At 35.9% G+C, this 12,454-nt stretch overlaps 1 protein-coding gene across 3 annotated transcripts in view; it reads right to left on the bottom strand.

Moving 5' to 3' along the window:
* Positions 1–231: 231 nt before the first annotated feature.
* CDK7 (cyclin dependent kinase 7) overlaps positions 232–12,454 on the bottom strand; it is a 29,924-nt gene continuing 17,701 nt past the window's right edge. For 2 of the 3 annotated variants that reach the window (XM_029218121.1, XM_029218123.1), the window contains 3 exons: positions 9,303–9,389; positions 5,324–5,473; positions 232–3,268 (listed from right to left, as the gene is read on the bottom strand). In XM_029218121.1, coding sequence (XP_029073954.1) covers positions 3,068–3,268; positions 5,324–5,473; positions 9,303–9,389 — 438 coding nt within the window. In that variant the 3' untranslated portion in view covers positions 232–3,067. The remainder of the gene's footprint in view (positions 3,269–5,323; positions 5,474–9,302; positions 9,390–12,454) is intronic. The other variant, XM_029218122.1, reaches the window with a different exon arrangement.

Genomic DNA, 12,454 nt, shown 5'->3' with positions numbered 1-12,454 from the left:
ACATGCACCTCAATGTTCACAGCAGCGTTATTCACAATTGCCAAGGTATGGAAGCAACCTAAGTGTCCATAAACAGATGATGGATAAAGAAGATGTTGTATCTATACATACAGTGGAATACTACTCAGTCATAAAAAAGAACGAAATTTTGCCATTTGCAGCAACATGGATGGACTTGGAGGGCATTATGCTAAGTGAAATAAATCACAGAGACAAATACTGCATGATATCACTTACATGTAGAACCTAAAAAAATACAACAAACTAGTGAATTTAACAACAAAGCAGCAGACTCACAAATACAGAGAACAAACTAGTGGTTGCAGAGGGAGAGTTCATATAGGGGTGGGGAATGGGGGTACAAACTATAGGGTGTGAGACAGGCTCAAAGATGTATCCTACAACACGGGGAATACAGCTGATATGTTGTAATAGCTGAATGGAAAATACCTTTAAAAATTGTATTAAAAAAACTGAACCAACAGTTCACAGAGGAGGGATTAGCAACACAGTAGAAATCAAAGAAAAGTAAATTAGAATGAGGTATCAAATTAGCAAAGACCCCAAAGAGTATGAATGCTAGAGATGATGAAGTGAAATAGATTCTTACATAAAGGTTAACGAATGCATTCATTTGGGAATACCGCATTCAATTTTTTTGCATATATACTCAGAAGTGAAGGTGCTGGATCATATGGTAATTCCATTTTAAATTTTTTGAGGAAACACCACAGTTTCCCACAGCTGCTGGCACTGTTTTTATACATTCCCACCAATAGTTTACAAGGGTCCCAATTTCTCCACATGCTCACTGACACTTGTTATTTTCTGGGTTTTTTTGGTAGTAGTCATCCTAATAGGTATAAGGTGATAATCTCACTGTGGTTTTGACTTCCATTTCCCTAATGATTAGTGATGTTGGGCATCTTTTCATGGGTTTTTTTGGCCATTACTATATCATCTTTGGTGAAATGTCTATTTCAAGTCCTTTGCCCATTTTTTATCTGGATTTTGTTGTTGAACTATAACAACAACATATATTCTTCACAGATTCTGGATATGAACCCCTTATCAGATACATGATTTGCAAATATTTTCTCTCATTCCACAGGTTGCCTTTCCATTCAATTGATTACGTTCCTTTGATGCACACAAGCTTTTAATTTTGATATAGTCCAAATGGTCTATTTTTTACTTTTGTTGCCTGTGTTTTGGGGTCATATCCAGGAAGTCCCTGCCAAATCTGATGTCATGAAGCTTTCCCTCTATGATATTTTCTAAGAATTTTTATAGCTTTAGGCCTGGTGTTCAGGTCTTTGATATATTTTGAGTTAGTTTCTGTATACAGTGTAAGGTAAGGGGCTTCTTCATTTTTAAGAACTACTGAACAGTTACTGGGGGTGTAAACTGATACAACTACTTTGGAGAAATATGGCAATATCAACACTAATTGAAAATACACACTATGACCTCACGATTACAATTCTAAGTATGTACATTAGAGAAACGCTTGCATGTGCGTATAAACAATCCTTTTTAAATAACCTAAATGTTCATGTGACAGAATTCTCAAGATGGCCCTCTCATGATTCCTGTCCTGATTATTCAAGCACTAATCTAGTAACTGCTATGAAGGGATTTTTAAGGTGTGTAATTAAGCCCTGAGTGAGCTGACATCATTTATCAGGTGAGTCCTTTAAAAAAAAAAAAAAGGCAGAATTTTCTCTCTTGGCAGCGATGAGGAAGCCAGACAGATTTGACACCGTTGCCGGTTTGCAGATGGAGAGTGACATGCAACAAGGCAAGTGGACTGCCTTAAGAAGCTAAGAGAGGCCCCTGGCTGACAACCAGCAAGGATAAGGAGGCATGAGCATTAAAATGGCATGAACTGTATGAACTCGGAAGCAGATTCTTCCCTAGAGCTTCAGAGAAGAGCCCAGAGTCCAACTGACACCTTGATATTGGCCTACGCAAAAAAAACACAGTTGAGCCATGAGAGGTAACTGACCTACAGGACTGGGAACTAAGTTTTAAAGTTTTGAGTAAGAATAAAAATGCTGTATGAGATGTACTGTCTACCACTCAAATTGTGAGACCCAAAACAGTACTGTATACTACTACATGCATTCTTATAAAATAGCAGTATAAAATCATGGAAGGACACACTCATTTCCTGAGAGTCATTCTCTTTTGGGGAGGGTAAAAAGGAAAAAATAAAATGGAATGATGTATTAAAGGGTTAAAGGGAGCTCAATTTTATCTGTAATGTTATTTTTTTTTTCCTATTTAGTATATTAACATATGTTAAGTCAGGGTAGCAGGTATTTGGTATATTACTACTATCTTTCTATTTTAAAATAATACCCCCTTTACTACAAATCTGTAATGCTATATGGGCCAGATCATTAAAATAACTGATAGTTATTTTTATTAAGAATTCCTTAATGCATTTTCAACTCTACATTTCAGAGAATTAAACTTATCTTACTGTTGCACTCTAATCAGAAAAATCAGAATTAAGTTTGTTTTAAAATACGTTTAATAAAATAACCCAGTTTTACATATTTTACATGAATAGAATATTTACAGATTTCTTTTAAAGCATTTAATTAATGTTTACTATTTTGCCTTTTTCACTATATCCTTCAGTAGTACAATATTGTCCAGTGTTCGCTGTAACTAAAAAATTAGCTTCTTGGGTAATCCTCCTGGGGGGAAAAATGAGGTTGTTTACATTTAATCTTATAGCAATTTTAACCAGTCATTGCATTCCAACTACCTCTATTTTTACTCGCTTTGATTTTCCAATAGCACTAGTTAAACATTAAGCATACAGTGTACCAGAAGGAATTTATGAAAAGAGCAGGATGCACGTGGACAGTACTTGTAACTCTGAGGTACACTCAAAAGTGCCCATGTCCTTTTAAAAAGCATGATGTAAGTATTCTCAGTGGAAGTAAACATAGCTAAAACACCACACTCAACTTTATCCAATTTAAATTTATACAAGTAAACAGGTCACAGTCTACATTTCTTAGCTGCCCTTCAGTCACTAGCTATATATTAGCTATCTGGAGTTTTCTGAATTCATTTCATTTCTTGTGAAAATGAGAGTTTTACCTTGTTCCAAGGCCTCTGTTCTCTTCCGTTTTGTTGCCATGGCTGGATTGGACTGCTCCTTTAAAGCGTCCACTGGACAGTTTGGTCTTGGCAGCTGACATCCAGGTGTTGGCCCTGGCCGATTACTGAAATACTTAGTTTTCAATGCCTTTAAGAAGAAAAGATACCAGAGCAAGTAAGGTTTTAAGTGAATATATGAACTGTGTTTAAGAAAAGCTAACCGCCAAAATTTTAAGGAGCATTAAAAATACTATGTGAATACCCCCCCTCCCCAAGCAAACTTAATTTCAAGTATTTCGACATGCAGATTACTACAAATAAACATCTAGCAGCCTAAGACTGATTGATAATTCCATTACTATAAGAAAAAGACACTACCTTCAAATTTTTCTACAATAGCCAAAGTACAAAATATCCATAGTAAGATATTGTAAAATTCATCTCCCTACACATTATAGGCTCTGTAGTTCAAAACACAGAGAGAGACTTGTTTAAAAAGAACTTCCAAGTTTATTTGTCACATCTATATGTATTCAAATTCCAAATCACATAAATTCTTAAAAATAAAGCTTTTAAAAAGATGTGATAGGTTGGAAACAATTGATTAAAATCCAACAATACACTACAGATTAATAGAAATTTTACTTGGAAGGACTTGCCCAAGGTTACTTCTATTTACTACCAGTCCAATGTTCTATAATATGATATTTTTACTTAGTTCCAAAATTCCAATAAAAACAGTTTTATTCTAGATGACAAAGTTGTCAAGTTCATACTTTATCTGCATCATAGTACTGTTCAATAGCCACAAAAATTTAAGGTATTTCCTTTTGGATAATTCTTTTATGAACAAAAAGAAGTCATATAAATTTGTCAAGCATACCTCCCCCTACTTGCCAACGTAATATTATATGCAGTAATAATTTAGAGATTTCTTACTTCAGAAGAGTTGCATTTATAAAATATTACTTCCAAATCATAGCAGTTCCATAAGTAAATTAAACTAATTTTGAGCTACATAGAGATCTAAGAAGAGTATCACATTCCAACTTTTAGATATCTACAAGCCAAAGCCCATTAAAAAAATTCATTCTATCAAAATACAACCCAAGTAAGTCATCACAACTAGTATTTTTCTATATATTTTGAGTTTTACTATTAATGAAAACAACTTTCTAGATAATCTGACCTGGTCTCAAGTTTCTTATGATGGAGTTAATATGCATATATGCATGAGTGAAAAGGTAAAAATGAGTTACTTGTTTGAAATTAGAAGAGTAATTCCAATGGTAAAATATCTAGTATATATATATTAATGTGGCATGTACTGCTACAAAGAAAAGGCTTGTACAAGTAAATGCATTAAACAATGATTTGGTAGTCTGTAATAAACTTAAGTGAAAAAAAATCCACTTTGTATCCCTCATATATTGTACATTAATATGTTTTGTGAGATATGAAGATTTGTGACATTTCAATTGGTCTCTTCCTTTATGAAGGCAAATCATTGTACCGTGTTGCGTTTTTGCACTGCCTGTCCCTGCCCCAGTTTTGTGTGCTTGTTTTTAAAACAAAGAAAAAAAACCTTTTCAAATCTATAGGTCTTATATTTTTGTATTGGATAACATTTCTCTCTTCTTTTATAAGAGCAGGTATTCTTGGTCTTCCACATTTTTCTTGAGTTTCATTCTTATTTCCTTTAAATAACTCAGTTTCAGTGTTTTTCTGTTTAGAATACCTTTCAATCTCTTGTAAGTATACAGTTGTATCAGACTATACCATTTTCTCCCTATTATCACTTTCTGACTGTGACAATGACCAGAATGCATATTTGAACTGCATTTTATGGGGAAAAAACAAAACACTTTTGGCACTGATTTTAGCACAAAATTTTAGTTAATACATAAGAGTTTAATTGAAATATACCAATGCCTTAACAAATACAAAAACCTTTTTTTCCTCTCTAGTGAACTATTTGAAAGCAAATTAATTATGAAATAGAAATGTATTTATATATGTTTAAGCAAGAATAAACTCTCCTGTACTTGTGTGCATCATATACTTTAATACCAGTCTGAATAGTGCTTGTAGCTTAGGGAAAAAATAAAATTTGTTACTCCTTAAAACAAAACAGAAACACATCTTTTCGGTATTTAAAGAATGTTAGAAAATCTTAAGAAATTCTAAAGATATGCTAAAATACCTGTGTGGCTGTAATTCGAGTACACGGATTAAATAAGAATAAGCCTTGTATAAGATCTAGCAAGTCATCTCCTGCTGCAATGAAGATATGCTGTAACGGGATTCCAGGGAAACTCTTAAATGTCACGAAATCTGGAAGACTACACATGTCCTGTAAAAATATTTTTATAATTCAAACGTAAGTAAAGAATTGAAAGGCATGTAGATCTCAAATGAATAAATAGAACTGTCATACGGATGATATGATGATCTATGTAGAAAACCTCAAGAAATGTATTAAAAAACTCCTACAACTAGTGAGCAGACAAGGTTACAGGAAGGTAAACATAAAAAAATCAACAGTAGTTCTCCATACTAGCAAAGAACATGTGGACACTGAAATGAAAAACAATGTCATTTAGAATCACTCAAAAAGAATGATGGAATGCTCTGGTGAAAATCTAACAAAACATGTGTAGGACTCATATACTGAAAGCTATACAATACTGATGAAATAAATCAAAGCTCTAAATAAATGGTGAGACCTATCATGTTCGTGTATTGGAAGATTCAACACCATAAGGATGTCTATTCTCCTCAAATTGGTATATGGGTTTAATGCAATTCTTGCCAAAATTCTGGCAAAATTATTATAGATATAGACAGGTTATTCTAAAATTTATATGGAAAGGAAAAAGAACTAAAATAGCTAAAAACAACTTTGAAAAAGAATAGAAGCGGGAGGAATCAGTCTACCTGATATCAAGACTTAATATATAGCTACTTAATTAAGACTGTGGTATTGACAGAGGGAAAGGTATCATAAACAACACTGTCCCCTCCAAAGACATTTTTAATCTCATACCTCATATAAAAATTAACTCAGAAAGGATCACAGACTTAAATGTTAAATGTAAAACTATGAAACTTACAAGAAAAAGAAAATCATCAGGAATATCTTTTTGTTAGGACAAGAGTTCTTTGACTTGACATCAAAAGTATTATTCATAAAAAGAAAAATGATAAAAACAGACTTGATCAAAATTTAAAACTTTTACTCTGGAAAGACTGTGAAGAGGATGAAAAGACAAACTACAGTGTAAGAGAAAATTTGCAAACCACATATACAATCAAAGGACGAGTATCTCAAATATATAAAGTGCTCAATACTCAGCCAAAGTACAAACAATCCAATTAAAAAACAAGGAAAAGACAAGAAGAGACATTTCATTAAAGCTATACAAATGACAAATAAGTACATGAAAAGATATTCAACACTATTCATTAGTCATTAGGGAAGAGAAAATCCCTCAGAATGCTTAAAGTAAAAAAGTGACAAAACCAAATGCTAGAGAGGATGCAGAGGAAATGGATTACTCATATATTGCTGGTGAGAATAAAAAATGGTACAGCCCCTTTGGAAAGCAGTTTGCAGTTTCTTAAGCTAAATATGCAACCCATGACTCAACAACTGCACTTCTGGTCATCTGTCCCATAGAAATAAATGCTTATGCTTACACAAAAGCCTGTATGTGAATTTTTTTGGCCGTGCAGCTTGTGGGATGTTAGTTCCCCGACCAGGGATGGAACCTGGGCCCTTGGCAGTTAGATTGCAGAGTTCTAACCACTGGACCGCCAGCGAATTCCCTTGTACATGCATGTTTATAATAGTTTTATTTGTAATAGCCCCGAACTGGAAACAATGCAGATGTGCTTCAACGAGTGAACAGTTAAGACAAACTGTGGTACATTCATACCACTCATCAATAAAAAGGAACGAATTATTGATACAACCAACAATCTGGAAAAACCACCAGAGAATTATGTTGAATGTGAAAAAAAAAATCAATCCCTAAAGCTTACATATTATATGCCTCCATTTATAACATTCTTGAAATGACAAAGTTATAAAAATGGAGAACATATTAGTGATTGCCAGAGGTTAAGGAAGGAGTAGGAGTGGAATTAAAGTGGGTATGACTGTAAAAGGGCTCTTTGTGGTGATGTCCTATATATTAACTGTATCAATGTCAGCATGCTGGTTGTGATTTTTATCCTAACTCTGCAAGATGTTACCACTGTGGGAAGCTGGGTAAAGGTATCCTAACTCTGCAAGATGTTACCACTGTGGGAAGCTGGGTAAAGGGTGCAAGGGATATCTCTGTATTTCCTTCTGCATGTAAATCAAAATAAGAATTTTTAAAAATCCACGGAAAACATCAGTAAGCAACTACTATTTAGAAAATCATGTCAAATAGTACAGAATAAATATTATGAACATGGCTCTGGAGTCACTAAGACCCAGACTGCAGCCCTAGCTCTGACACTGGGTAGCTTCAGGCAAGTTACTTAACCTCACTAAATCTCAGTTGTCTCATCTGTAAAATGGGAATAACAGTACCTACCTTAATAGGATTGTTGGGAGAATTAAATATAATTTATGAAACCCTACCATTAATGGCATACAGTAAGTGTTCAATAAATGAAAGCTATAAGAGCATACTTCACAATTAGAACATACAGCCAACTTTCAATTAGAAAGTTGAGGAAGTAATAGCACAAAAGAAACTCAATTTCAGTTTCAGATAATTTCATTATAGTTTTAACCAGAAGATAAAGAGACTGATCAAAATTTCTCTTTTCTAGTATTTATTTTTTCCCCAGAAGATGAGGCTATAATAGAAAGGAAAATAAAAAGGTCTTCAATTATAATTTTTTTTTTTTTTTTTTTTTTTTTTGGGTCGCGGGGCTCTCCCTTTTTTGGCCTCTCCCGTTGCGGAGCACAGGCTCCGGACGCGCAGGCTCAGCGGCCATGGCTCACGGGCCCAGCTGCTCCACGGCATGTGGGATCTTCCCGGACCGGGGCACGAACCCATGTCCCCTGCATCGGCAGGCGGACTCTCACCACTGCGCCACCAGGGAAGCCCCTTCAATTATAATTTTACAATGAACAAATGGGACTTCCCTGGTGGTGCAGTGGTTAAGAATCCGCCTGCCAATGCAGGGGACATGGGTTCAATCCCTGGTCCAGGAAGATCTCACATACCGTGGAGCAACTAAGCCTGCGAGCCACAACTACTGAGCCTGCATGCCTAGAGCCCGTGCTCCACAAGAGAAGCCACCGCAATGAGAAGCCCGCGCACCGCAACGAAAAGTAGCCCCCGCTCGCCACACTAGAGAAAGCCCGCGCACAGCAATGAAGACCCAATGCAGCCATACATACATACATACATAGATAAATAAGAAAGAATGAACAAGTGAGAATTTCACTGAACTGTAATACATAAAATTTAGCAATTTATCTTGTTTTAAATTTTATCACAGATTTAGTATTTATTTTTTATAGACATGTAATGGTTTAAAAATAAATAACAGGGAGTTCCCTGGTGGCCTAGTGGTTAGGATTCTGGGCTTTCACTGCTGTGGCCCAGGTTCAATCCCTGCTTGGGGAATTGAGATCCTGCAAGCCATGAAGCGTGGCCAACAACAAAAAAATTATAATACTAAAAAATCTTGATTGTGTTAGTGAAAATGCAATAAATACACCCAAATCCATCAAGATATTGATAAACTAACATGGAACATCCATAAAATTAAATATTATATGGCTTAAAAAGAAAAAGGTCAATAATAATAAGAGCAAGTTAGTTGCAAAAAAAATTTGTATGGTGTGATCCCTATTTTGCTAAAGAACAAAAGAAAAAGCAACTCTATATGTCTATATGTGCATATGTGTTTGTGTATGCATCCTCATAGCACGACTTTACAACAAAATAAGAGTGATTGACCCTGGAATGGGAATTACTGGGATGCGAGAGGGCTATAAGTATATAGAAGGCTGGATGGTATATCATAATTTTAACTTTTACTTTGTATAACTTTTGCAATGAGTATATATTATTAATAAATTAAGACAATTAGTACATTTCTTTAAGTAATATTCACGTTATACACTATACAGAATTCTAACTAAATTTCAAAGAACATGTATGAAGGCTTACAGGCCACTGTTCTTCAGTTGGTGTGCCCAAAGTTTCAAATATTCTTGTTAGTTGATCAAGGTCTGAATCTCCTGGCAAAAAAGGAACCTGAAAGAAAGTGAGAGGCAGCCACTTCAAGATAGTTTTTGATAGCTGTTACATAAATAATACTATAAATTTAATTTAATAAGAAGCACTAAACTATAACAAAAATTTAGTCTGAGGCATACTGGATACGGCATTAGATCCTGCCATTGCTATCCAAGTAAAGAGTACCACACTGTCCATTTTATTCACGCCTCTCATCTTTAATAAACACTTACCATGTAAGAGGCACTGTGCTAAGCCCTAGGCATTTAAACAAGGGAACAAGACAGACCCTGCTCTCCCCTGGGGTGGACATGGTGAACAACGATGATACCAGTAAAGCAGTATTTACAAGATGATGTGTTCAGTGAGAGCACAGGATAGGATCCTAGCCTATATGGGAACAGCACCTAACCCACTCTGGACAGGTGACGGAAGGCTTCCTACAGGAAGTGACCATGAAAGTTGACAGATGAAGATGAGAGTTGCCGAAAGAAAAGTCTAAGATGGAAGAAGAAAACTATCCTAGCAAAAGGACAGGTACAAAGGCTGGGAGGCAAGAGAACACATCTCTATTCCAATATTATTTAAACAATCTCTTGGCAAATTCTTTCTTTGAAGAGGTATACTGGCCAACTTTAAGAGGATAAATAATTATAAGTTACATATATACAGTGGAATATTACTCAGCCATAAAAAGAAACGAAATTGAGCTATTTGTAATGAGGTGGATAGACCTAGAGTCTGTCATACAGAGTGAAGTCAGAAAGAGAAAGACAAATACCGTATGCTAACACATATATATGGAATTTAAGAAAAAAAAATGTCATGAAGAACCTAGGGATAAGACAGGAATAAAGACACAGACCTACTAGAGAATGGACTTGAGGATATGGGGAGGGGGAAGGGGAAGCTGTGACAAAGCGAGAGAGAGGCATAGACATATATACACTACCAAATGTAAGGTAGATAGCTAGTGGGAAGCAGCCGCATAGCACAGGGTGATCAGCTCGGTGCTTTCAGTGCCTGGAGGGGTGGGATAGGGAGGGTGGGAGGGAGGGAGACGCAAGAGGGAAGAGATATGGGAACATATGTATATGTATAACTGATTCACTTTGTTATAAAGCAGAAACTAACACAGCATTGTAAAGCAATTATACTCTAATAAAGATGTAAAAAAAATAATAATTATAAGTTAAACGTCAGTAAGCTGATAAGAAATGATCAAAATCTTTGCTACACAAAGACATTATTTTCCAGTTCATTTCTCAGACATGTAAGTATACAGGAAAGAAAAAAAAAAGGAGTTTTCTCTACTCTGTGAGTTAAGAGGCCTTTGGCACTGTTAAAGGCAATGAAAAAGTTTATAGAATCACTGGGAAGACATGAAATTAAGTACCAAGTCTCCAACATTTTTATTACTGTGGACCTCTACCAGCAACAAAACATAACAAAAACACCTCTGCCAGTTATCAATATACTCCAAATTCATCCTTTTTGACTCTCCATAAAAATGGATCTGGGCCCTTTAAATATTTTTCCTTTGCCAAGTGAAGCTTTGTCAGTAGAGAATGCTGGAGAGACATCACAGGAAGAAAAGTTTTGCTTCCTGGTTCCAGTCGGCTTGCCTGGCAGGCTCCTGCACCACTCTCAGCTTCTAGAATCGGTACCAGGTTCCTGCAGTGTGACCAGTTTCTCCAGTGTTCAGTTCCAACAGTGCACGGAGGCCAGCAGCTTCCCTCTAGAATGCCCTGCAGATGGTTTTGTAGCAGTGCCTCTAGAGAAATGCTTTCCTCAGCACCTGAAATACCCTGAACAGCTTTCCTCAGCATCCAAGAGGACAGATTTCCAGCAAGTTCAGCACAGCTCTACAGCAGCTTCTCGGCCAACCAGTGAGCCACACCGTGCCCTCTTCAAGAGGTCTAGATCTCAGCCCTGGGTGTCCTCTCATTGGGTGCTCTGTCCTTAGTCCTAGGGTTACCCCTAGGTATAAGGGTGACTGCTCTTTATATCTGCTATTCCTATATTCTTTAGAGTTCTCTTTACTTTTTGTTAGTCAATTACTACAACCTCTTGTCATAGTTAATAATTCTTTATATTAAACTTCCCTTTTCAAATTAGCGTGTGGTTTCTATATTCTGATTGGACCCAGACTTAACATAAACCCTATTTAAAATATGTATTTATAATAGCGTGCTATCATGTATATTAAATGTGAATAAAATAGAAACTAGAAGGGATATTAAATAACATTTCATAAATCTTTTTTTTTTTTTAATATTTATTTATTTTTGGCTGTTGGGTCTTAGTTGCGGCACATGGGCTCTGTAGTTGCGGCATGTGGGCTTAGTTGCCCCGCAGCATGTGGGATCTTAGTTCCTCTGACCAGGGATTGAACCCACGCCCCCTGCACTGGAAAGCAGATTCTTAACCACTGGACCACCAGGGAAGTCCCCATAAATCTTTTTAGACATGCTCACATTTTCTTCTTATACCTTCTTATACCTTCTTATACCTCTGCTACTTTGCAAACCACCAACGTAAATTGTATTATGAGATCTGAAGACAGGGACACTCATCATCACAGCCTTAGTTTTGTGAGCAAGGTTGCAATTTAACCAGATTTTAAGGATGGCTGTTTTTGTCTGATGTAAGAAATTTAAATTAAAATGAGCTGCCTAATGCGTGGAATTTGGATCCCTCACAATGTGTTCTGTTGTCTTCAATGTTGCTTTTGAGAAGTCTGATGCCATCTTTTCCCTAATCCTTTATTTTGGTTTCTGTGTAAGCTTTTCATGTTTTTTCTCTCTGTGGAAATAAAGGCTTTTTCTTAAGAATCCCCTGGTATTCTGAAATTTCACCATGTGTCTGGGCATGGATCTTCTTTCATTCATTGTGCAGAATCTTTATGGCACTTCCAACCTATTCACATCCATCAATGCTGGGCTATTTTCTTATGAATTTCCTACCCTCGATTTTCTTTCTTCTCCTTTGCTATATTCTAAGATCACTCCTGGATCAATCTTCTAATTTTCTTATCTTTTCCCTACTATAGTCCATCTCTTTTATCTTTTGGTTCTATTTAA

The sequence above is a fragment of the Monodon monoceros genome, unplaced genomic scaffold, assembly GCF_005190385.1.
Source record: "Monodon monoceros isolate NGI ecotype Baffin Bay Population unplaced genomic scaffold, NGI_Narwhal_1 Super_Scaffold_12, whole genome shotgun sequence".
NCBI lineage: Eukaryota > Metazoa > Chordata > Mammalia > Artiodactyla > Monodontidae > Monodon > Monodon monoceros.
This window is presented reverse-complemented; position numbering and strand designations above follow the sequence as displayed.